Raw genomic sequence first — 25899 nt, 5'->3', positions numbered from 1 at the left:
GTACAGTCAGTCAGCCATTTACCAAATGCCTGGCACTAAGATGAACCACATCACTGTAAACGTTCTACCACTATAAACCCTTCATCAGACACCCCCATAGAGCGAAGAGGATTCACGTAATTTAGTTTTCACCTGCAATCATGGACAAAAGTCTTGAGACAAATTTGCGCTCTTGGCGCTTTTGCACACACGCCAGACAACAGTCGCGAGCGAGAACAACTTCACCTGCTTAGCCTCTCCCCCCACCCTACCTACAATGTGTAATTTCGCCTGAGTTTTAACATTGTATTTAGCAGGGAGGAGAGAATAGCCACGCCTCTTTAGAAGAATTGCAGTGCTTTTTCAAGCTTCAGTGAAAAATATAAAAGATAAACACAGACAAGCACGTTGAATTACATCAATATCCCAAGGGCTTTTTTCCACCATTGAAGTTCTTGATTTGTTTTATTACGGTTTTCAGTCTGATAATTTATGGATTTTAAAAAGATATATTACACTGGTTACAAAACGAGCACACGATTCAAAGAGCAAAAAGAACTACCCCCCCCCCCCCCCTCCCGAAGAACAAACAAACAAACAAAAACGAACAAAAGAAAAAAACCTGGGAACCTTTCTCGCAATTTGAAAACCGGTGTCAACGTAGACAGCAAGAAGAGAATCTCCCAATGGAGTCGAAGTTAAAAATTACATTTTACAGTCTTGTTAATGTAAAATTATAACTACATCAGTGATTGACAGGGAGTGGTTCTGCGAGGTACCAGAATTTCCCTTATTTTCCTAAATTCTTGGTTTCAGACCTCGCACCAGTTGATCGCGAATTTTAAATTTTATTATGGCCGCCACACAACACAAAATACGAGTGATGAAGATAAGCTTACATTTCTTTCCAAATCTTAAATTTGCTAACCCTGAGAAAAAAGATTACGGCCCATCCAATCGATACGGTGTTGTCGTTTTAATTTGTTATACGGTGAAAAAACATCGTCACCGAGTAAATGCTCTTAGAGCGTCTAGTAACATGTAATGAGGGCAAAACTGAATTACCTTGACAAAAAAAAGAAGAAAAAAAAGAAAGAAAACGAAAGACACCAAGACTTTTTGTTCAGCATAAGTGCTAAAAAGTGGCCTGTAATGGATTTCAAAAATAACCCTTAACTGTCAACTCAAAAGTTAACTTAGCATATACATGTAGGTTCGTGACACTAGAAGCTGTGAATATGATATGTTTTAGAGAATGGTATTTACATGTAAATCTGTTCATTTAGAAGCTGAAATAATGTATTTAAAACCTGAAAAATCTGACTCAAGTATTACTTTTTTTCTTAGAACTCTACAGAATATTTTATAATGGCTTAAATATCAAAAATGTTTGCTGCCGCTGCAACACAGCCCTGTCAAGTGGTCAGGTCAAGGCTTCAGGTAAGGATTGTGCAGGGATTGTTTGATGTCGTTCAAAATGGTTCAGCACTTCCCATGTAAAGCTTTGCAGACCAGAGGGCGTTCCCAGAGCAGTGGGTCATGGAATCCATTGCGTGACTTTGTATGCATGACTGGTAACCAGTCTACAATCCCAGACAAAAAAGTTGGGACACGAAGCAAGTTCTCCCTTCCCACCACTTACGATGTTGATAATCAGGTGATTTTGTCCCTTTTTGTTGAGAAAAACGCGACATTTGTCAACATTGATTAGGGAGGATAGGGAATACGTGATCCAGCTCAGCTGTCCCAACTACGTTTGTCCGGGATTGTCTGAAAGAGATATGCGAAGAATTTTCTAGTGAAGGTAACGCCAACGATTGTCATGGCGTCACAATATTTTAGAATTTTAATTTCGGGTCAATGACGTACACTTTGTCTCTGTAAATTGGACAGAACTTTTCTACGTCAATCTGGATTAAGCCTCGGTGCAGATATTCGTGGAATATAACTCGTAACCGCCTGTAATAGAACGAAATTTGCGATCTGCTTCAAGCAAAATGGGATTTAGAGCTCTTGTCTATTATTTAGGACATTTTCCAGGATTATTAATTCGCGAAGTAGCAGATCTTTGTGTTGTTTCACGGAATAGTGCTAAATAAGTTGATCGAAGCTTACCCGTGTACAGTGTTCAGATATATCACGATTACACGCGACACGACAACTTCCGGGTTCCATGCATTTAATTAACGCGCATGAACAACCAACTACGGTTAACTATTTGAAAGTCAGCGTTTTGCAACCTAACCTTCGCTGATCTTCCCAATTGGCAGAAGGTACACAGATTTCTTACTTCACAGCATTTGAAGTACAGGATGGAAGCAATTTGGTGGCAAAATAGTAGAGTTTGACACTTGAAATATGATCATTCATTTGCCGGAGACTAAGTTAACTACGCGTCTACCCTTCCTATCTTAATTGAACGGTTAACCATGTAAACCTTCTCGCAAAGCTCTGTTTTGCTAGTTCTTGATCCCAAACAATGTTAAATAGTTTTTAGTAATTCGTATGAAGCGGAAAAAGGTATAATTCGAATGACACGAAGCAGTTTGGAACCAAAATGTTTTATCCGGTGACACTTCCAAAGCCGAGAACACACCTCGCTTTATACGCGTTCCGGTATTGGAGAGGAAAACGAAGAGAGACATGCCTAATTTAATCGCTTTTAGGTAGCAGCAACACTTTATTGCTGTGCGCTGATAAACTCTGCGAGACAGCAAGGACAAGGCGAAAATATTCACTTCCTCGGTGCGCACTGTTTCAGTCGAATTTACATCATTTCTGTTTTGCGCGAATCAACCACCCCTCTAAAGAAGTAGACAAGATCATTTTTTCAGTGCAGGAAATAGAAACATCCTTTTCAACACAATATCTTGCGCATAGTTGGATTAGAGGGGCGAACAAGTGAGTCATTTGCCCCTTGAGAAGCAATAGAGGTTTATGTCACAGACTTATCGATCGCCTACCGTAGAAGGTCATTTAAAAAGACGACTTTACGATTTTTGGCGCCTACCCAGGTAAAACTTGTCGTTGCATGCTGTTTCTTTTTGGTAGCACTCGTTAGCTGTACCCGCGAGATGGTACACCTCCCCCTTTTCTCCAACTTGTTTTACAGCGAGTGGTTTGAGATCCTTTAAATTCTTCTTTCAGACAATTCCAGACAAAAACGTTGAGACACAAAGTAAGTTCTCCCTCCCCCCCCCCCCCTGCCCCGCCGCTCATTCACTTACAATGTTGATAGTTAGGTGATGTTGTCCCTTTTTGTTGAGAAAAACGCGACATTTTCCAGCATTGATTAGGGGGGATGGGGGAATACGTGATCTAGCGCAACTGTCCCAACTACTTTTGTCAGGGATTGTAGAAGAGGTTGACAAGCGAGACAACCTAGCATGCGTGGTGTTCAGCTATTAAACGAAACTATTTGAGCTACATGTACAGTAAAACCGTTGCATTTTTTAGCTGTTTGTCCTTTGCTTATTGCAATTTAATATTCAGGCTTTTAAAGTAAGTGCTGGTAAAGTAAGGAGGGGTTGGAGGTGGGAGGGGACTCCCATTTGATTTAACAAGGTCAGGGATGATCGTCGTCTCGCTTAGGGGTGTAAATCACGGATTTGGGTCTCACTTAGGATGTTCACACTATTTTTCGCCGTCAGAGTATCTTTTAGGGTGCACTCTCGAGAAAAAATAAAAACAGAAAAGTAACAAGAAAAATGCTGTCATTCCGTTTTAAATGGTATTTTTTGGCGGTCGAATAAAGCTCTAGCCACGCGTCTTGGGAAGAACAGACCTTGTTTTAAAGAACAGATTCAAAAGATGGTGGTGTTTGCTAAGAGGAGGGCTCAATGTTAAGTCACGATACCTGAACTGAACTATCGCAACTGTTAATTTTCTAATTTTAAGAATCAGAATACAATGGCCGAGTACAAAGGAGCAGTGGACATAGTTCGAAAAACGTTCAGGTGAGAGTCGAGTCAAGATCTCTTACTCAGCAAAAAACAATGAAATTGAATAGTAAATGGTTATTGTGTTCTAACAGTGGATGTCTGTTGACTGTCTTTAAGTTGTATTTTCCTTTCTATGTTTGCCACTTAGTTATTAAAATTTACGGCGCTATCCGCCTTGGATTAAAAGTTCCTGAATTTCCAAATCGAGGCAAATGGTACGGAAATGTCCTACCAAAGTCTCTGGAAATTCTGAGAATTGTTAAATTTTCGAAAAACGAACCGGCATTCAACTAAGAAATTCAAAAAAAAATTCTGCAAAATAAAATGGAACGGAAATCCACGGGGAGAAACTCGACAAAATTTGGGCTTACCATAGTCTGGAAATTATGAAAAATGCTGTTCCACTCGGGAATTGTCGGCCTGGAAATTCATACCAAAATTTTGGATGCAGTGGAAGCACCCTCTATCAAAATGCATTCATACAACCGACACTCTTAGGAAGTGGAGAATTATTAGTCATTATTAGGCAAGGGACGCTTTTTCAAACTCAACAGGTGCCTTTGGCTTGACCGGGTGGTGTAAAGCGTGTCACTGTAATTATGTCATTCTCGTGTTAACCTGGCATCTTCCTTCGTCTTCCATTTCAAAATTCTAGATACGGAGGGGTGAAAGGATCTTACAAGGGACTGGTTCCAAGTGTTCTGAGGTAAGATGAATTTTTGACATTTGCAATTATCCCAAATCACCACAATTACCACTAAGTCTGAGAACATGCATTCGTGTTTGTGTCTCTCCGCGTTGTTGTCAAATCTTAGCAATAGGGACCAGGACTGCAGTTTTGGTCATTCTTGCTAGCGTGACGGTAGCTGTGATTTGTTATTTATATCTGCGACTCGTATTCAGGAATTGTCGCAATGTTTACTGCCTGTCGTGCAGCCTTACATGACTCAAATAATATACTAGCTGTAAGGTACACAACAAAATTGAATCAAAGTAGCACTCAGCTGATAAAGCTTGCGTAATTGCCCGATTCCAAAACCCTAAAACCCAGCGGGAAAAATTGGGAACGAATTCCCCAACCAAGTGCAAGTACATCAACCTCTGCTGGTTAGATGTAATTAAAGCATTCACAGACCTTCAGATATAAACTGGTGTTAATAAAATTTCAAACTAGTACTGAAGCTGAGATCCATGCTTACCAACTGTCCAACCAACCTTACAACCAAAGTCTCAATAAATTAGTCTTAAGCGACCCACTTGCATTTCATACCAACAGAAAAATATTTACTTTGTCATTCACTGTCACCTACAGTTTAGTTTCTCCAAATGGCAAATGCATTAATTCCTCCTAAGGTTTCATTTACCGATTTTGGTTTGTTTTGTTTTTTGAAAAAAAGCAGCATGCTTGGTAATCTAAATGCTTTGCGTTGAAGTCCTCTATGTTGCTACATGTTATACTCGATTTGTTCTTGGTAGTCGCGAAATAATTTGTGAAGAGGTAATTATTACCTCTTCACACTTTGTAAATAGACAACCGGTCAGCCTCCTGCTCGTCACAGTACAGCGTGCATGTTAGGTTTTTGTAGACCACCATGGAACAGATACGCAGAAGTATCTACATTACTCGGGTGTCCGTATTAACCGGGTTCTCATAATAGACTTAGCGAACACATGTTTTGTCGATGTGTAAATAAATCATAACTTTATTTCACAGTGCCGATGTATTTAGCTTAACAGAGCTAATCGAGGACGTTCTAAATAACAATTTATTGTAACAGAAAAAAATGGCAAAGTATTGAGTATAAACCCATCTTATCTAAAATTATATACATAAAAATTTACTGAATTAAAATATACTTCCAAAATATCTACTTAATCTATGTAACTGAAGAACAAATATACAAATGTCTCGCACTCAATTTAAAGTTCCCTTGTCAAGTGCAAGAGCGTCAATACTCATTTATTATAGTAAGTTTAGTGAAATTAAAAGCTTTCATTTAGAATTGGTGCATAATTATGAAAATCTGCAGTGCTCAGATAACTAGTGTTTGTAAAACGCGGTCAACTTTGTGTATGAACTTGTCACTTGAGATACAGAAAAATGTCCGTTGTCGCTAGTAAGCGGTCTCTGTATCTTATCTCCTTACCTCCTTGTCATTATTATTGACAGAAGCGGAAAAAAAAAAAAATATATATATATATACTTCTTGAACTTGAACAGAATAAATTTATAGAGCGCTCGACTCTGAGAGGAGCAGTATAGATAATAAACAATGGTAGCAAGACTTCAATTCATCGTTTTATTGCGACAACGCTGTTTCCTATGGTCAAAGGATGACCACAGTCATCAGGCAATATCAACGAATGACCGTTAAATTTCACAAACTGGCAATTAAAAGCTAACTTTAGGTTGCCATGAGATATAAAAACTGTTGCTATGATATGGAACAACAGATGCTATATAACATTGAAAAACTGGCAATAAATAAAAATAATAATAATAATAATAAAAAAATAATAATAATAAAATAAAAAAAATAATAATAATAAAAAGTAAAATAAGAATAAAAAAATGAAGCAGTTGTTATGGGATTTAAAATCTGAAATCTCGTGTTGCTAAAAGATTGCGTTACTTGCTCACAAAGTTCTTGAGTAGGTATCTGTTTCTGTGGGGGAACGCACTTGCTAGTTCGTTTCGCTTGTTCAAAGTACACAAACTCTTCTTACAGATGATCACGAATTTTTCAAAAAGACATAAATTACATTTGTTAGTAATGTTGCTATAAGGTCTGCACTGCTTAATGATTCTCCACTTGATGGTAAAAGGTTTGTTGTTGTCTTTGAGTGTCCAAATATGTTTAGATAGCTCAGTTTCGTTTCTCTTGTTTTGGTGTCGAAAGGATGCTGTGTGATTCCTGTAGCGCTCTTTAAAATTTGTGGCGAGGCCAACGTATGATTCTGATGACGTTTGTGTTGTGACTGTGGCTTGGTAAACTACATTTTGTGTGAGGCATTTTCCGTCCAGCGGGCATTGATCCTTTTTTCTGCAGTTGCATTCTTTGGCGTTTGTTTGTGTTTGCGACTGGTGGTAATCTGATAGTAGTGCTTTGTTGTGTGACGAGATGATACTCTTCATGTTAGGCATGCAGGAGTAGCTGAGCTTCAGTGTGTGCTTGTTGAAGATCTTGTGTAGGGGGTGTCCGTTAGGGAAGCATCTGTCAATGATGTTTAGGAACTTCCGTCCCAGGTTAGTTTTCACGTTAGCATTCCATGAGGGGTTGTACCATACGATTTTTCTTTGGCGATTTCTGTTGCGCTTTGGCTGTGGTTTATACGTGAGCTTGTGATTGTAGCCGCTCTCGTCAAGCGCTTTCTGGTACGGCGGAATCGCTTCGTCGAAAACTTTCTGGCTAGATGAGATGCTGGTCAGTCGTTTGTTGATGTTTTCTGGAATGTTCTTCAGTAGTGCGGGTGGGTGATTACTTTGTCGGTGAACGTTGAGGATTTTGTTGTTGGGTTTCATGAAGGGTTTGTAAGATCCACTTGTAAGGTCTAGGGTTACGTCTAGGAAGTTTACGGGTTTTTTTGTTTGCTTCGATGGTGATTTTGAGGCCATTTGACTTGAAAATTTCACTGACTTCTTGTTTCGTTTTCTCGATTTGTTTAGGTGTTGCTTTGCACACTGCCAGACCATCGTCACGGTAGAGACCAACTTGGCCTTTAAGTTTCGGTGTGATGAGGGACAACATGTAGGTGCCGACGAGTTCGCATGTCTCGGCTCCATCACATGAGCCCATCGTCACGTCAAATAAGTTGCTGGTGTTTTTCTTTTCCCATGCCGTGTTCTGGTGATACAACAGTGATTTTTTCGCGTGTGTGATGATGTGGCGGTCTTGCGGAGTGATGTGCGTGAATTGGGATGCATAGTCAAGTGCCTTTTTCAGAAGCTGCTCGGAAATGGATGGGTAGAAGTCACATACATCGAAAGTTATGAACGCGTGTTGGGATTTGTTTGGGGTTGCTTGAAACCATTCGATGACATTTGAGGTACTTCTCCATAGATTCGCTTTTGTTACTTTGATTATTTCTTTGTTTATGTTGTCTAAAATGTGCTTGCTGATTATGCCGATCTCTGATTTTGTGGGATTTATGAGTCTGCATGTTGGGTTGTTTGTGAAATCACGCTTGTGGTCTTTTAATGTTATGAATGCGTCTCTGCTCGCGAAACTTCAATGCGGTCATCAAGTTTAAGGTCTTGGGCGATCGAAGCAAACAAAAAAAACGGTAAACTTCCTAGACGTAACCCTAGACCTTACAAGTGGATCTTACAAACCCTTCATGAAACCCAACAACAAAATCCTCTACGTTCACCGACAAAGTAATCACCCACCCGCACTACTGAAGAACATTCCAGAAAACATCAACAAACGACTGACCAGCATCTCATCTAGCCAGAAAGTTTTCGACGAGGCGATTCCGCCGTACCAGAAAGCGCTTGACGAGAGCGGCTACAATCACAAGCTCACGTATAAACCACAGCCAAAGCGCAACAGAAATCGCCAAAGAAAAATCGTATGGTACAACCCCCCATGGAATGCTAACGTGAAAACTAACCTGGGACGGAAGTTCCTAAACATCATTGACAGATGCTTCCCTAACGGACACCCCCTACACAAGATCTTCAACAAGCACACACTGAAGCTCAGCTACTCCTACATGCCTAACATGAAGAGTATCATCTCGTCACACAACAAAGCACTACTATCAGATTACCACCAGTCGCAAACACAAACAAACGCCAAAGAATGCAACTGCAGAAAAAAGGATCAATGCCCGCTGGACGGAAAATGCCTCACACAAAATGTAGTTTACCAAGCCACAGTCACAACACAAACGTCATCAGAATCATACGTTGGCCTCGCCACAAATTTTAAAGAGCGCTACAGGAATCACACAGCATCCTTTCGACACCAAAACAAGAGAAACGAAACTGAGCTTTCTAAACATATTTGGACACTCAAAGGCAACAACAAACCTTTTACCATCAAGTGGAGAATCATTAAGCAGTGCAGACCTTATAGCAACATTACTAACAAATGTAATTTATGTCTTTTTGAAAAATTCGTGATCATCTGTAAGAAGAGTTTGTGTACTTTGAACAAGCGAAACGAACTAGCAAGTGCGTGCCCCCAAAGAAACAGATACCTACTCAAGAACTTTGTGAGCAAGTAACGCATTCTTTTAGCAACACGAGATTTCAGATTTTAAATCCCATAACAACTGCTTCACTTTTTTATTCTTATTTTACTTTTTATTATTATTCTTATTTTATTTTTTTTATTTTATTATTATTATTTTTTATTTTATTATTATTATTTTTATTTATTGCCAGTTTTTCAATGTTATATAGCATCTGTTGTTCCATATCATAGCAACTGTTTTTATATCTCATAGCAACCTAAAGTTAGCTTTTAATTGCCAGTTTGTGAAATTTAACGGTCATTCGTTGATATTGCCTGATGAGTGTGGTCATCCTTTGACCATACGAAACAGCGTTGTCGCAATAAAACGATGAATTGAAGTCTTGCTACCATTGTTTATTATATATATATATATATATATATATATATATATATATATATATATATATATATATATATATATTAAAAACTTAGTTGAGGTTTGCCTGAGCTGCAGAATTCGCATGTTTTTTAAAGGCGTAATAATTCAACGACTCTTTCACTTGACGTGGTTAACAATGTTTGAAACAAAAACACCAGTGAAAGAAAGAGCAAAAATAATTAAATGTTACAAGCAACACAGACAACAAAGCAGCAAGATGGAAAACGAAATAAAAACAAAACAAACAAACAAACAAACAAAGAAATAAAAGCAAACATTAAAACAAGATAACAAGCATGCAAACTAGGAAATAGACATCAAAACAAGCAAAGGAACAAACAAGCAAAGTAACAAACATAAACAAACAAACAAACAAACAAAGAAAAACGAAAACTGGGAAACACGAAAAAAAGATATTACCAACAAACAAGCCAACTCGAAACTACATTGTGAAGTCAATAAACAATCAAAGAAGCAACTAGCAACTGTCTGTCCTTATTATTAATATTTTTTTTGTTTTTGTTTTTCAGAGTGACTCCAGCTTGTGCGCTTACTTTTATGGTCTACGAAAACGTAATTCACGCTCTTCTGCCCTCCAGTTAGCATCGAGGGAATTAATAATGAAATAGAAAAATGCCAGAGCAGTCTGAACGATGCTTTTTATACCTCAAATGTTCCAACTGGACCCTTGGTTTGAGGAAAAGGATTTAGTTGGAAGTGGCCATCGTTCAGGAAAAAATCTAGAAATGGGTGCATACTTTTTTACCGCATTGTGAATATTACGGAACAGCTACTAATGATAAGAAAAGAGGTGAAAAACTCTCCAGAGACATTGTAATGGAGCTCGAATTTCGTCCGGTTTGATGCAACAACAAGCCTTATTGCTCGAAGCATGTTCTTATTGGTCGTTCGTTGGTTACATGGTTGGTTAACAACTTGAGTCTGAAATGGTCGACTCAGGCTGAATGTTATCAATCTTGACATTGAACGATCTTTGGAATGCCTCTAAATTAGTATTATTAGTAAAGTGTTGTACATGATATACTTCATTCCGCGCGACATCATTCGAGTGAGTGTAGAGTCACGTGTACTATAGTACTACAGTTTTATAGTAAGAATACAATTGGTAATAAAAAGAAAATCCATTAAAAAAAATTCCTGCGTAGCTTGCAGTCTCCCCTTCCGTGCCCCTCATCTCCCATGATTTCTACAACATGAAACAGTCTGTGTAGAAATACTTGTACGCCGTAAGCGACGGTCGAACAGAGCCTGCAAAGGTCCAGCATTGAGGCATCACCCCACAATATAATATTGTCTATAATAAACCTTTTTCGCTTGGGTGGTTTGTTTTCCCATAACAGACCACGTGATATTCTCTAGAGAATTGTTCTTTTATCCATCTAAAAGTTATTTATTCGCATACACGGGACAATTTGAAAATTTGAAAGGAAGAATTCTGAAGACTTTCATCACATGGTCTGAAATGGGGCAAAAAACCGCCCAGTCGGAAAAGGTCTAATGTTAAGCAAATTCCTTCTCTGAGTTCCATTTGCTTGTTTTTCGGGTACCCGGGCCTGTTAGTAATCGCAAAGAAAAAAAAGACAATAAAAGTAAACGTATACAACTGTCACTCAATGTCTAGGTTTTACAGTAAGGGCATTTGTAACTGGATTAGTCAGTGCTGCAGTAACGGGCGGGACAATGCCTTAGGTCATGTAACTTGTAAATATAGTAGGAGCCGCAGTTTTTTACTTGAATGAAGACTGGTATGGCACAACAGGCAAAATTATTAATGCAGACTTTTCTTGTGACTTTACCCTCAGCCACTGTAGGATGACCACCACTCAACCAGATAGGATAGACTGCATCACAACGGTCCGTCGGTGGACATGTGGTCACCATTTTTGTGCCTGCAGCTCCTTGGAAGCGGTACCAGCCATTGAGGTTGTCGTCACATTTTTCCTCTTGATCTTGTTTTACGTAGTCATGTTTTCTTTCTGCATCTGTCAGATTTTTGTAATTTTGCCAGTGACATACATCAACTAAAGGAAATACAGAAATGTGTAAATAAATATGTGATAAACGCAGAAGACATTTGAACAAGTACGAAAAAAGGAAATCAATGGAATACGTAATTAAGAATTGATTCATGCTTTAGCGTGCATCATAGAGTTGCTAGATGTGCAGTCGAGAGAAACTCTAGCGTCTTTAATGCTCTCCGACTTTTCGTTTGGCGTATGAAATACATAAAAGAACTAAATTTCGATTGGTGTAAATCACGTGAAATAGGAAGAGGTGTACTATTAGAACATCTTCGTATTCTCGGTATTGGACTGCAACTGCAATCATGGACAAATTGTGTTGGAAAATTTGCCAAAACATGAACTTATAACCGTTATATCTACAGAATGAGTGTCAGCCTCATTCCCCTTTCAATGCTGGAAAATGGTATAATGCAAACTTGTGTTGGACTTAAGTGTTATGTCAACATTACACAGGGGTAGGGAGGTGCAAAATGCGAAAAGAATGACGATTTCTAACGCTTGTGACCATGGTTGTAGCTTGGAATGGAGGCTTTGTGGGGAAATATCATTAAAAAGAGATTAAAGTCATTTGCATTTGCAAATACTCCCCGCATTAGCCGCAGTCACAAGCTACAATCATGGACAAAAGTCTTGGGACAAATTTGCTCTTTTGGCGCTTTCGCTCACACGCCAGAGGCGAATACGACTTCACCTGCCTAACCTCGCCCCCCACCTCCCATACAATGTTGAAAACTAGTACCTCAAATTTCAGCCGATTTTCAACATTGTGTTGAGTGAGGAGGGTGGACAGCAACGCGCTTTTAAAGGATATAGCAGCGTTTTTTTTTTTTTGTTTTTTTTTTTTTTTTGTGACAAACTTCAGTTCTAAAACACAGATAATTCGTTATATTACATAAGTGTCCCAAGGACTTTTGTCCACGATTGTAGTTCCAGTCCAACATCGAGCATACGAAAATGAGGTGTGTCTTACACATAATGGGGGATGGAGCGGATAGCAACTCCTTACGGACAGGTTGCAACTAATTTTAAGCAACGTAAAGATACTCATGAACCAAATTACATTGCACCTTCACAGGTTGCACCGTTCTTTACGAATCCATCTTCACACTTGCAATAGTACGATCCTTGCTTATTACTGCAATTAGAGTTAGCAACGGCAGCACATGGGTCGTTCTGTGCATCACATTCATTGATATCTGGGAAATAGAATGTGATATAATTATTATATTTAAGCCAACGGTCAAATATGTCATTTTTCCCGTCGGTTTCCTAACCCAACGGTTTTTGAAACTGACTCTGTGTGTTAAGCATTGTGAGTCATGCTCTGCTATTTTTCCTCACTCGCACCCCGACCGTAGTGCAAGGGAGGAGTAGGTGGACAGAAGCACCCTCTGGGTTTTCGTTGTAGTAACACATGGAAAGTCATTTTTAGCATAATAATATCTCTTGGCTTGCTTAAAAGTTCCTACAAGATAAGATGTTTTTTTGGTTTCTCTTGTTACGACCGAAGATATCTTTTATACCTACCGTCTTCGCAGTTTTCGCCCTCAAAACCAGGACTGCACACACATCGATATTTCTTACTTGTAAAACCGGACAGACAAGTTGCGTTGTTTTGGCACTTCTCCTGGGGCTTTCCACAATGATTCTAAATCAAAGTAACAAAAATTAGTTAGCTTATTTCGCGACTGCGGGAAAACAAATTTCACAAGTACATTTAATTTCACAGCTTTCCCATTGTTTTAATCTCCCAGTTCCTTATCCGAGGATCCCGTTTCCCCAGAAGTAGCCTACAAATGGAAATTTTATGACTGTACTAAAGAGGTTTTTGTGAATTTACAAGCTGAAGATGACGGTGAATCGGAGGAAGAATGCTAATTAGTTGAAAGCAAGACCACATAAAGACTGGATATTTTCAGGGAAAAATAATCAACCGATTACCAACGAACCCGTGACTAAACATCATTTAAAATTAGCCAAGGATTATTTCTTACGTAATCTGGTGTTAAAGTTCCCATATTTTTTCGCGCTCTCAGTTTTTTCGCGAGTATTAATTTTCGTGTTTTTTTCCGAATTTTAAGACTCGCAAAAAACGCTCGCGAAATTAGCTACGGTAATCAATTTACGAAGTCAAGTAATTGCCTCATCAAGTGTTATTTTGACCTTTCTCGACGTACTTTTGCGATTTTTAATGTTCTTTTCTTAACACCATATCCTGAAGTCGCGAAATAAAACCTCGCGAAATTAAGAACGCGCAAGGTTATTTACGAATGAGATATCTTCGAATGACACGATACAGCTCTTCTTTACTTTTTAAACTGAAATTCTGTTACCCGACAAAATGCGGAAGAAAAAGGAGGTATTATTAAACACAACCCGAGTGTGATCTAAGCCATTTCATTTGTGATAAAATACTGGGATATTTTGGGCGTATCGCCTAATTCTAACCAAAATTTGCATGAAACCTATAACGAAAACGACTCTTTAGCCTTATTAAAGAGTATTTTGTTGCAGTACAGTATCTTATATCGATCGCAATATTCTAAAATTGATTGGCAGTTAGCTCGACAAACTTCAAGCTTCCGGTGTTTGTTTTTCCTGCATGAATAGAAAGATACTACTCGTGTTTGAAACAAAAGAAGTCGCCTAATAAATTTCTGTTTATCAACAGACTGCAATAATAAGTGAAAAAAGGGTTAAAATCAGTTGGCCAAACGTTAACTGTGTCATAAGCTGTGGGATGATTCGTTATAAATGTATACGCTGGTTGGATATGTATAGGTCAGCATTATCCTGCAATTGTCTTCTCTTTTACATTGTTTTCTTTTCAGCTATAGACTTTTGCCAACCCCAACCACTTCCTCCCTACAAGGATGAATTGTGTTCTCTTCCGAGTCCTGCTCGCTTCTTGTCTCTGGCTTAAGGCCTGCTTGTTCTCATTACTTGTTCAAGCCTCAAACGTTTGTGAGTGAGGACTCCCGGTGGTAATATACAATCTAACAAAGCAATCGAGGGCGCAAGGTTAAAAATGTCATGGTTACTTACTTCGGCGCCACGATAATAGTAAAGCTGGTTGTCCGTCAGATTCCCATCGTGCTCCAAGTGAGTGGAGTTATTCAGCTCACATTCATGTGTTCCGTTGGGATCTTTGTTCTTAATATTAAGACTGACACAGTTTGCATCCAGGTAGCAACGGTATTCACACTCGTCCAAGTCATTGACAATCATGGTCTTTATCCAGTGGTTCACTAAACGTTTCTCAGCATAGAAATAGTGGGCTGGAAAGTACAGCTCACGTCCTCCATCTGAAAAAAATGTAAACATGTTTATCTAGAGCTTATAATAAATAAAGGAAAATTTGAAACAGGCTTTTATAATTAAAGTCTGAGACAAAAATAAATATTCAAACATTTTAAAGAACAGAGTAATTTAGGAGTGAGCGATGAGGGCTTATGTACATAGTATCTCCTATCAACATGCAGTATATCTTTATTTCGCTTTACTCTCCACGCACGAGATTGATTTTTTTGCCAGACCTTTGTATAAACAAATCGGTAAAACTATAATTTCTAACCGGTTCGTTATTGTTGTGATACCAAATATATATGAAATAATTTCTTTAAAGGGGAGCTAAGAGTGTACTCGCAATTTTCTTTCCCGCTTGCTAAGTCTTGTGAGGATCCATGATAACTGCATGATTTATTTCCGAGTTCACCTTTCAGTGTCATCGCTTTTTTATGAAGAATTTACGACGAAATACGATAGTAAATCGAGAAATTTCAGTTTTAAGTGGACCAGATTAATTTTAGGTACTTTTCAGTCCCTTTTACATTTTCTTAAAGTTAAAGATATATCAACTAGGTACCTTGAATAACACTGATAACATCTTATTTATGGGAACTAGATAAAATAAATTTCACAGTTCAAAGAAATAATGCAAACGCAGGTAAAATTATATCATTAGTTTCATTTTACCAGTACTTTCAACTGTTTTTTCCATATGTAATGTGTTAGAAATAATTAATTTTTCAGAAGAATTTTAAAACAGTCAAACAGAAGCTTCCAACACGATGTAGACAATCTCAGTACAAAGTGTTTGTTTACATGCTACTCGTACCTCAGGTGAATTATTTCTTACACATTCCACCCTGATGCTTAAATCACTTACTCGGTGTTTAAATGAAATAGCAAACTACAAATATTTAGAAGACCGGACACCTCGAAGTCGTAATTTAGTAATAATTAGAGAACAACGTAGTGCAAGTGACGGCTTGTTTTGTAATCTTCTCATTGCCGATATCAAGCGTAAATTCTCCTATCTAAGCATCACACATTTCTCAGTTACTGTCTTTGTGAGAATTTGGAGGTATTTCAACATAATACCCATGTTTTTTTGTTTTTTTTTGTTTTTTTGCCAACTGTCTATTTAGACAGCCTGTTAATATTCTGACAATAGAGAGTGCCGATCAAGCTTTTAAGGTTTAGTTTTAAAAAAATTAGTAGTTGTGGAACCCGAAATTTCGCTCAACGGCAGAAGAAGGAACCGTCCCCTCCAAATATTAGCTTTTGTTGACTGATAGGTCAGATCAAGTCTTCAAGAAAATTTCCGTGTTGCAAGAGAGAAATTAGATTGCCTTAAATTTGGAAATGGCTAATTAGTACGAGACACGACGTCTATGTCGGATTTACATCATCATCGATTTTAATCTTTGGCAATTTTTTACAAAATAATTCGCATTTAATTCGATAACACTTTTACTATTGGGTCTAGACCCCGGCAAACCTTTTCTTTAGAATTTGCGCTTAAACAACCTCTACTAACAGTATTGTTATTTTAAATTAGCGGTGGATATTGATGAGAATCACGACCATTTTAGTCGCTACACTGTGGGTGAAAAATAGGATAAAATTCTGTATTCCTATCCAGCTTTTTTCTGATACTTTCACGAGTGTTTCTGTAAATTGGTCCTGAACCACAGAAACAATTTGTAACATTATCAGTATCTGGGCCAAGTCTTCTTTATTAAAGCTTTCGTAAAATCACCAAAAAATGCTTTACGTAATATATCTAGTTTCAAGTTTCATTGGGCGCTTATCACTCCTTAAATTAAACACTTTAAGACTCTTTCAGTTGCGCACTTTAACACTCCTTAACGTATGTACTTTCAGACTTCTTCAATTGCGTTCTTTAACACTCCTTAACTTGCGCTCTTTAAGACTCCTCAAATAGTACACTTTAAGACTCCTTGAATTGCGCACTTTAAGACTGTTTATAAATAGCGTACTTTAAGACTTCTTAAATTACGCACTTTAAGACTACTTAAACAGCGCACTCTAAGACTCCTTAAATAGCACGATTTAAGGTTCCTTAAATTGTGCAGTTTAAGGCTTCTTATGTTACGCACATTAAGACTCCTGAAATTGCGCAATTTAAGACTCCTTAATTTGCGCAGTTAAACACTTCTTAAATTACGCACTTTAAGACTCCTAAAATTGCACACTGTAACACAACTTAAATAGCGCACTTAAAGACCCCTTGAATTGCGCACTTTAAGACTGTTTAAATAGCGCACTTTAAGACTTCTTAAATTGCGCACTTTAAGACTCCTTTAATAGCGCACTTTAAGACTCCTTAAATTGTGCACTTTAAGGCTCCTTATATTACGCACATTGAGGCTCTAGAAATTTCGCAATTTAAGGCTCCTTAATTTGTGCAACTAAACACTCCTTAAATTACGCACTTTAAGACTCTTAAAATTGTGCACTTTAACAATCCTTAAATTGCGCATTTTAAGGCTCCTTAAATCCCAGACTATAACACTCATTAAATTGCGCGCTTTAACACTCCTTGAATTGCGCGCGTTAACACTCCTTATATTTCCTCTTTTTATCATACATATTCAAGCACCTGACTATTACCCACTGCACGATCTTGAATTCAAGTTAATTTATACTATGTTTTAAATTCCTTTTCCTGGGGAAAAAATGCAAGAAAATGAAGAAAAATCAAACTATTAATTCTCTTTACTCGTGCCATCACAATGTCAACAGCGCTTTCTCAGGTTCTGTGTTTGTATCGCATTTCACAAGGAAGGCTTGTATATGAACGAACACCAAACCGGACAAATAAATATCAGATCAGAGTTCTCTTGTCTGCTCAAAAATTTGCCTGGCTTTTGGGTGATTTTTGAGAAACAGCAGCAACTTCCTCTGAAATCTTTGTGAGTTTCGATCTACAGGCCAAAAAATTGCAGAATTGATTATTCTACTCGCGCTACGAAACGGACTGTTTTAATAAAAAGCATGAGCCGTACATACATGTATCACAAAGTAAAATCAGGTTTAAAACACAAGATAAGAAAATTGAAGTAATTTGAATTTGGTAAACACGGCTGATGCACGTATCGTATACATGATATGGTATTCAAATGACGCACGTATCTCATACGAGATATTGTTTATTAGACTTAAAAAGATTGAGTGACTGTCCAAGGATTTACAGTAAGCACCTCTAGTTAACTGTTAGACACACTTTCCAATGAAGAGGAAAATGCTCAGCTTAACCTTTAATCAAGGAAACATGGTTTCTTCAAACTGTTGTCATTTGCCTTTTTATGTATTAGAGGTAAACCTAGTTTAAGATTTGTCTCAATTCCTCGTTTTACATGACAATGCGGCACTTTTTTGAATGACCTGGTTATGAAGACAAACGGGTGTAGCATTCTATCACATCGCCTCCAAATCTACGGCTAATCAGAGATCATAAGCGAATGTCTTGGTTCCCGATTCAACCAGTGGACTACAGACTAACCCTCGATCACGAAGAGAAGTAGATAGGCTTGCTTACATATCACTTAATTTTCAAAAATTGGGAGACTATTGTGACAATATCAGTTTATGCTTCGCTTGATTTCCTTTATTCTCGTCATACCTCCGCGCTTACCAGGATAAATGCAGTACAGAGAGATACAGCACTGACTCAGTGTAAGACAGAATGGAAACAATGTGATGCTTATTCGAACATATTAGTCTAAGTATAATTTCCGACTAAAGATTCGTTTCCCAAATTATCAAGAATCCTTTAACAGCCATCTTTAACCAAACTGTGGAACGCTGACTTAGAAATTAAGATAGCATCTATAAAATACAAAGCAGGTAAAGAGGAAATTTTTTTAAACTCACCCTGCGCCCGAGTTGGACAAGGGATTACTGAAATCCATGACACGAGAACGAAAAGCAGAGAGAAACTCATTCTTAACTTGCGGCGGATGTCTCCACTTAATAAGACTCAGATACAAGTCAATACAGTATTGAGTAATCACCACTGATGTCTTGTCGAATTAAGCTCCAGCAAAAGCTAACAACGACTAATGAAAGATGGCATGATATGGCTTAAATTTAAAACAGTGCTCAGATAACAGACGTAAACCAATCATGTTACTTATTCACTTGACAAGAGAGTGCACTCCACAAAGTACATATAAACTTTCTGCTCTGATTGTGCATTTTTAATGAGTAAATAGAATACGGTTCTTTAGTTAATTTATTTACCTACATGTAGGTTGGTTACTGAATACATTTGAAGGAGAACCACTCTAGTGAAAGTTTGAGTTTTAGTTGTTTTGTTTTGTTTTGTTTTGCTTTTTATCGAAATAAAAGGCATGGTTAAGGTCGTTACGCTTATTCACTGTCCTCAAGCGTTGATAGAATAAATTATCTGCAGTTAAACCTCAGATCAACGAAGAAAATAAATTTCTCAAATTTCGGTTTTCCTTCTAAGAAATAACATTCTTTCTTAAACTGAACGCAGCGATGATTCAGTTTCATATTTCCGCTATTTAGTCTTGCATCTAGATATTTTATTGTTATACTTTCATTTGTTTGAATGTTATTTTTTTTGAACATCATATATAGTTTATTGAGACGGTAACCTTCGTTAATGATATCCCTTTTTCATCCCGCGTGTTTGCCCTTAAATTTGTACATTCTACAATGAGAAAGTGTACATGTTGAATACCCAGACATGTGAAAGACTATTGGGAGAGAAAGCTACTCAAGATTCAATAAAGTAAACGACGACAGATTTCCTAATCACAGTTTACACTTCCTACCAATGCCTTAAAACTTTAAATTTATGCAATTTTGCCCCTTGATATCAAGTTTCTGTTGATAGTTTCAAGACATCACTTTCCATTAAAGTAACTGAAAATTATCCCTTGTCTCATGCAAAAGGCTATAATTCCTTCTTCCCAAAAATCTTTGGAGTCTCCAACAAGCAAAGAACGAGAAAGATAGAGATTTTAAAGTACAAGCACTTTAGATTTACGTGTGTTAAAGGAAAAGTGTTCATCATGCGACCAGTTGTTTGTTTGCACAGTTTGACGTCGTGCTTCGAGGAGTTTACGTTTCTATTTAAAGACGATTCGCTCAAAGGCTGTTAGAAATACATAATAAAACACGCAACCAAACTTACTAAAGTGCAGTTCTTAGAAGGTCCATTTTCTAAAGGAAATTAACACTCATATTAATTGAGGTATTTGAAGTTAACGTGACCTAAATTAAGGCGAATTGAGGTAAATACGCAACAGATGTGTTTAGTTTGCCCACCATCATGTACGTTAATTAAGCTGACTATTCTACCAAAGCTAAGAGACATTTTATTTTCGCTTTATGAAAAGTGCGAACCTTGTCTGCTAAATAAACGTTTGTTGAACTTAAATCTGCAATATAATTGAAATATCACCAAATACATTTACCACCCTATCACAAATTCGTTAGAATGGCGACTTAAACTAATCCCGAAATTATCGAATTAAAGGCTACTTAGAACTTAATGTTCACAAATACAAGGAAAATAAAGCAGCACTTCCTGTAGAGAAGGTTTCTCTTTCGTGAATTTTCAAGCGCTTAATGCAAGGAAGAAGATGTCCAGTGAGTCCATGACATGTACAATGTAGCTTGCTAATCCCGAAATTATGAAAAGCGTTTAATGAACAATTTCTGTTTAACATTTGTAAGGAAAATAAAGAAGCTGTTCCAGTAGGGAACCTTTGTTCTCTCTTGAAAGATGAAGAATTTATAAAGTTAGATTAGACGTGTGGAAAACTGAGTGTTCGGCCCATCCTTTATCCTCAGATTGTCGATCAGGTTTGTTTTCTACAAGAAGAACTATGACTTGTATGTATCTTTTTATAGAGCGTTAGCCCTTCAAGTTTCAATAACGATCAGCACAAATTTCTCTACATGATTGAAATACTTATTAAATCATGAGCATTCTCGTTAAGATGTTTTAACTAAATAAGATGATTGCGGTAAAAGTGACATACATCTGCCTGATATTCAAGCAGTTTCTCCCAACTGCTATATGTGAAAATGTATGTCAGTAAACTACTGAGGAGAGCAGCATATGGTAGAATAAAACTATATTTAAAAAAAATGCATGTGGGCAAATTTGAAAGAGAGTTATGAAGTTTTACCTTCACCACGCTTCACAAAGCTGGGTTTACGTCGATGGGTTTTCAACACCCTAGTGCCAGTTTTGTGCTTTTCTACTTACGTCGAATGGAAGGAAAAAAGCTTTTAGCGATAATAAAGCTTTTGTTTTGACGAGCATGCCACATCTTGCAGAAAAGTTCAGTACAGGCCTCGAGCTCCGTTTAGTTGTATAATGTTAATGAGGTTCATGTTTTTCTATATGACTTTATTTTTTAAACAGGAAAGGCCAGGAAAACGCAATTCTTCTTTACTTTGAGAAACCTTTCAAGTAGGCAGCAATTTTTTTTTCCTTCATAGGCACTTTAAAGGCAACGCAGCTTGCAAATTTTAGCAAGTAATTTAAGCATGCATGAACATTTGGTTGCTTGCAAGCAAACTTGTGGCTTAGCTCATCTGTTGTTAGGAGACGTTCAAATTAATGGTAAAATTCAGCTAATTTATTGGCAGCTCGTACTCGTCTGAATATATTCGTTCGTTCGTTCATTCGTTCATTCGGCATTCGTTCATTCAGAAGAGATGATGCTACGGTGGCAAACAAGGTGGACGTACTGAAGAAACACCGCCTACGAAAACTTCAAGATCATTTGACGTTTTTTTTTTTTTTCTTTTTTCTTTTCTTTTTTGGAACGAAAATGTCAGAGAAAATAGCTTACTGGTCTTGAATTATGACCTGCTTGTTAAAAGTTAATTTTGGGAAGACATTTAAAACAGTCGCACAGAAGTCTGCAATACCATGTAAATAATCTAGGTACATTTGTTTTTTCTATTTGTTACTCGAACTCCTGGTGCATTTCTTCTTTATAACACATTGGACACTGATGTTGGGACACTGGGCACCTCGAAGTCGTAATTAAGTGGTAATTAGCGAAGAACGTAAATTGAAATCGACTTTTAAAAGTGCGAGGGGCGGCATGTTTTTTTTTTTAATCTATCCGTCCCCAAGATCAAGCGTAAATTCTCACTACTAATCATCATACATTTATTAGTAATTGTCCTTGTGAGGATTTGGTGTTACATCAATATAATATCCACCTTGTTCTTGCCACCTGTCTATGCAGACAGCAAATTAATATTCTGAAAAAAGGTGCCTATTAGCTTTTCAAGTTTTGTTTAAAAAATAATAGGTTTGGAGCTCGCGTTTTTCCAAGGTTATAGAAAAAGAAGGAACTGTTCCCTCGAATTATTAGCTTCTGTTTGGTCGACTAATAGGGCTGATTATGTATTAAGAAGAAGTTTCGTGCAACAAGACCGGAAATAGGTTGCCAAGGAAATTGTTGATTATACGAGACACGACATCTACGTTAAATCTGCATCATAACGTAATTTTTAGGTACAGTTGTATGTATGGCAAATTTAAACGAGAGTGGGTCTTCATCTCTGATAAGTTTGGCATTTAATTCGATAATACTTTTACCCTTGCGTCAAGACCTCTTGCGTCAACCTCCGCTGAGAGAGTTATTATTTCAAAATTAGCGGCAGGTAAACATCACGATCACAGCCATTTTCGTTATTACACTGTAAAAAAAATATAACAAATTTTGATGTTCCTATTTCGTTTCTTTTTATATACTTTTTCTGATACTTTCACGAGCTTTTTTTCGAGTTATTTGTTTCTATCGGGTTATGGAAGTAAATCTTCAACAAGTACGAGCAGAGAAACCGAACAAGTAAATAATAGAGCAGATTCCTGTTGCTTGCGCAAACTGGCCTGCATTGGGGGTGGTTTTAAACAAACGGTAGCAAATTAACTTCCTCTAACCGACAATTTCAATTACAGGCTAAGAAAAGGTAGGGAAGATTATGCTTCTCTTGCTAAGAAACCGACTATTTTAGTTCAAAGGATGGATTATATACATACGATACAAAGTAAAATTATGTTCACATCACAAGATAAGAAAATTAAAGTAATTTGATAATTTGATAACTGAATTAATCCAATTTGGACATTGTTTACAAGACTTAAAAGGATCGAGTGATTGTCCAAGGATTAACAAGTATGCACCTCAAGTTAACTGTTAGACACTTTTCCCAATGAAGAGGAAAATACTCAGCATCAACCTTTCATCAAGTAAACGCAACTTTTTTTTTCTACTGCTGTCAGTTTCGTTTCACATTTTTAGAGGTAAAGCTACTGATTTAAGATTCGTTTCACTTCTCCGTTTTAGATTCTGACAATGCATCATTTTTTAGAATGAATTGGTTATGAGCACAAATGCGTATAGCATTTTATCACATCACTTCCAAACCTACGGCTAATCAGAGATCTTCAGCGACCGTCTTGGCTCCCGATTCAAACGAAAGACTTAACACTAACCCTTGATCTCGAAGAGAAGTAGATGACCTGCTAAGATATCATTCAATTTAGAAAACTGGACAGAATATCGTGACATTAACAGTCTGTGCTACACTTGATTTTCTTTATTCTCGTCACATGTTCGCACTTGACAAGATCAATACAGTACGGCGGAGAGATATGGGGCTGACTTTGCGTAAGACCGAACAGAAAGGGAGTGATGCGAATTCGAGCAAATTAGGTATAATTTCTGCCTATCGATTCGTTTCCCAAATTATCAAGAATCCTTCAACAGCCATCTTTAGCTAAACTGAAGACAACTTAATGAAGATACTTTCTATATAAATTACAAAGCAGGTAAAAAGTACATTTTCAAACTCACCCTGCGCTCGAGTTGGACAGAGGATTACTGAACTCCATGACACGAAAACGAAAAGCGGAGAAACACTCACTCTTAACCTGCGACAGATGTCTCTATCTAATCACTCTCAGATACAAGTCAACATAGTATCGAATAATCACCAGTGATGTCTGGTCGAATTATGCGTAAACAAAAGCTAACAACGACTAATGAAAGATGGCATGATATGACTCACAGTTAAAACAACGCTTTGAAGTCAGACATAAGCCAATCGTGTCACTTTTTCGCGTGACGGATGACTCAGCAGACCACAACACGTATATGCTTTAATTCTGTTCTAATTGCTTATTTGAGGATACGGTTATTTAATGAAGTTGTTTACCAAGGTTGGCTGAATATGTCTAAAGGATAGCCATTCTTGTGCAAATTTGAACTTTTTCTTTATTCGAAATAAAAGACATAGGCAAGCTAATTTACTGTCTTCAAGCGATATTAAAATAGATTTTCTGCAGTTAAATCTTAGATCACAGAAGAAAATAAACTTCAAAAATTCCGGTTTTAGTTATCACAAATAGCTACGCGCACGATGACGCAGCTTCAGATTCTCGCTATTTCTTCTCATCCCATCAAGCCTGTTGATTGGTATGCTCTCATTAGTACCATATCCTCACTGCATACTCATTACCTCATCGCATAAGATTAAGTTATGGGAAGAGTCCGCGACTGATGAGGCAGTAGGCATGCAACGAGGATATGAGCAAATAGGAGCTTGGTCAACCGCCACCAGGGGAGGTGGGCAGGTCGCAAAAGACGACTGTCTTTGTGGAGTACAGGACGAAAAGACCACGCTTCAAGCGGAAAGACCAAATATAAACTCCAAATGGCGCAAAGCATTACCGACGCCACCAGCACGGGCGAAAACGGAGGAATGTGATGGAATAGCAGCATGTTTTGCAATGGGCTAATTAATTATGCAGTGAGAATAGTTTGAATGTTATTTTTGTGAACTGGATGGCTTATCAAGTTGGTATCGTTAATGATTTCCCTTTTTCATCCGGCGTTTTATCCCTGAAATTATTTCATTCTAAATGAGAAATTCTCGATGTTGAATACCCAGACACGTCAAAGAATATTGGGAGTGAAAAGTGCTCAAAAATCAATAAGGTTTACTACGCAAGATCTTCTTGTCAGAGCTTACACTTTTTCTTGATGTCATAAAACTTTACACTTTTGCGATTTTTGCTCCTTGACATCAGGTTTCTGTTGATAATTCCCAGACAGCACTTGCTCTCTTAAAATAATCCAAAATTATCCCTGTCCATGTAACATTATGACTTTGCCCCCTTGTTCCCGAAAATTATCTTTAAGTCTCTAATAGGCGAAGAAAGAGGAAGAGAAAGATTGTCAATTAGATGTTGTTTTAGATTAACGTGGCATGTGGTCAATATAGAAGAAATTGTGATCATTATGCGACCAGTGTTGATATTCATAGTTTGACAACGTCATTTTTGAAAGAGTTTATATTCCTATTTAAGGAAGATTCACCAAAGGGTTGTTAAAGAAAAAAAAAAAAAAAGAAAAAGAAAAACATTCTCAAACGCGTCAAAAGATTTACTAAAGAGCAGCTTTTAGAAAAGTTAATTACCTAACAGATGTCTTTTAACACGGCTTTCGATATGAAGAACATGCAATTGCGGAATGTTCTTACCCGGCAATTTCACTTTATTTACTCCCTGCCTTCCAGTCATTTTCGTGAGTAATTAAAATCTAATTTCTCCTTAACTAAAGACATCCATGCAATGACATATAAAAAAGTGATGAGAATAACGAGAATCGTCAAATGGGTGATATTCTTTAGATGTACCACCAAAATCCAAAACCGACATGTTAGAGTACTTAAATGCTGTAAATACAATAAAATAGTTTGTGCTAGCTGTAACCATCCAGTCAAGGAAATAAATACTATTTCAAGCCTCTGCTTCACTGTATAATTACAATGCATTTATTCTTTCAGGCAGTCTGCCCCCATGTGCTTCTTGATAACCTTGCACCCTCGCTCTTTTAATTAACCCTGTCGTCCCCAGCCAGCCACCAGCCGTGAAGCTGTTTTACAAAATCATACAGAAACAAAACAACGAACCTCATTAACAATACATAACAAAA

General features: G+C 37.5%; 2 protein-coding genes and 1 long non-coding RNA gene across 3 annotated transcripts; 1 reads left to right on the top strand and 2 right to left on the bottom strand.

The window, feature by feature from the left end:
* Nucleotides 1-6462: 6462 nt before the first annotated feature.
* LOC149104740 (uncharacterized) lies at nt 6463-9501 on the top strand. The gene is made up of 2 exons (XR_016201298.1): nt 6463-6746; nt 7588-9501. It is a non-coding gene; the product is annotated as an uncharacterized LOC149104740 (long non-coding RNA).
* A 76-nt stretch (nt 9502-9577) lies between these two features.
* Nucleotides 9578-13013, bottom strand: LOC149104739 (uromodulin-like). The gene is made up of 3 exons (XM_089271340.1): nt 12929-13013; nt 12655-12783; nt 9578-11584 (listed from the first exon to the last, which is right to left on the bottom strand). Exons 1-3 carry the CDS (start codon nt 13011-13013, stop codon nt 11214-11216), a joined length of 585 nt encoding a protein of 194 aa, XP_089127466.1. The 3' UTR covers nt 9578-11213.
* Nucleotides 13014-13085: 72 nt separating this feature from the next.
* On the bottom strand, nt 13086-15315 carry LOC149104738 (uncharacterized). Its single transcript, XM_089271339.1, has 3 exons — nt 15303-15315; nt 14633-14892; nt 13086-13235 (listed from the first exon to the last, which is right to left on the bottom strand). The coding sequence occupies exons 1-3, from the start codon at nt 15313-15315 to the stop codon at nt 13086-13088; spliced, it is 423 nt and encodes a 140-aa protein (XP_089127465.1).
* Between the last annotated feature and the right edge of the window lie 10584 nt (nt 15316-25899).

This window comes from Orbicella faveolata, unplaced genomic scaffold, assembly GCF_042242905.1.
Source record: "Orbicella faveolata isolate gen_17 unplaced genomic scaffold, um_ofav_v1 contig_34, whole genome shotgun sequence".
Lineage (NCBI taxonomy): Eukaryota > Metazoa > Cnidaria > Anthozoa > Scleractinia > Merulinidae > Orbicella > Orbicella faveolata.
The sequence above is the reverse complement of the archived record's forward strand: the minus strand, read 5'-3'. Positions and strand labels throughout refer to the sequence as shown.

Coding starts and splice junctions, on each gene's coding strand:
- LOC149104739 (XM_089271340.1), bottom strand. CDS start 13,013: ATGACTTTCCATGTGTTACTACAACGAAAACCCAGAGGGTGCTTCTGT. Junction 12,784..12,928: donor GCACTACGGTCGGGGTGCGA/GTGAGGAAAAAT, acceptor TCTATTTCCCAG/ATATCAATGAATGTGATGCA. Junction 11,585..12,654: donor GAACGGTGCAACCTGTGAAG/GTGCAATGTAAT, acceptor TATTTCCTTTAG/TTGATGTATGTCACTGGCAA.
- LOC149104738 (XM_089271339.1), bottom strand. Junction 13,236..14,632: donor ACTATTATCGTGGCGCCGAA/GTAAGTAACCAT, acceptor ACTTTGATTTAG/AATCATTGTGGAAAGCCCCA.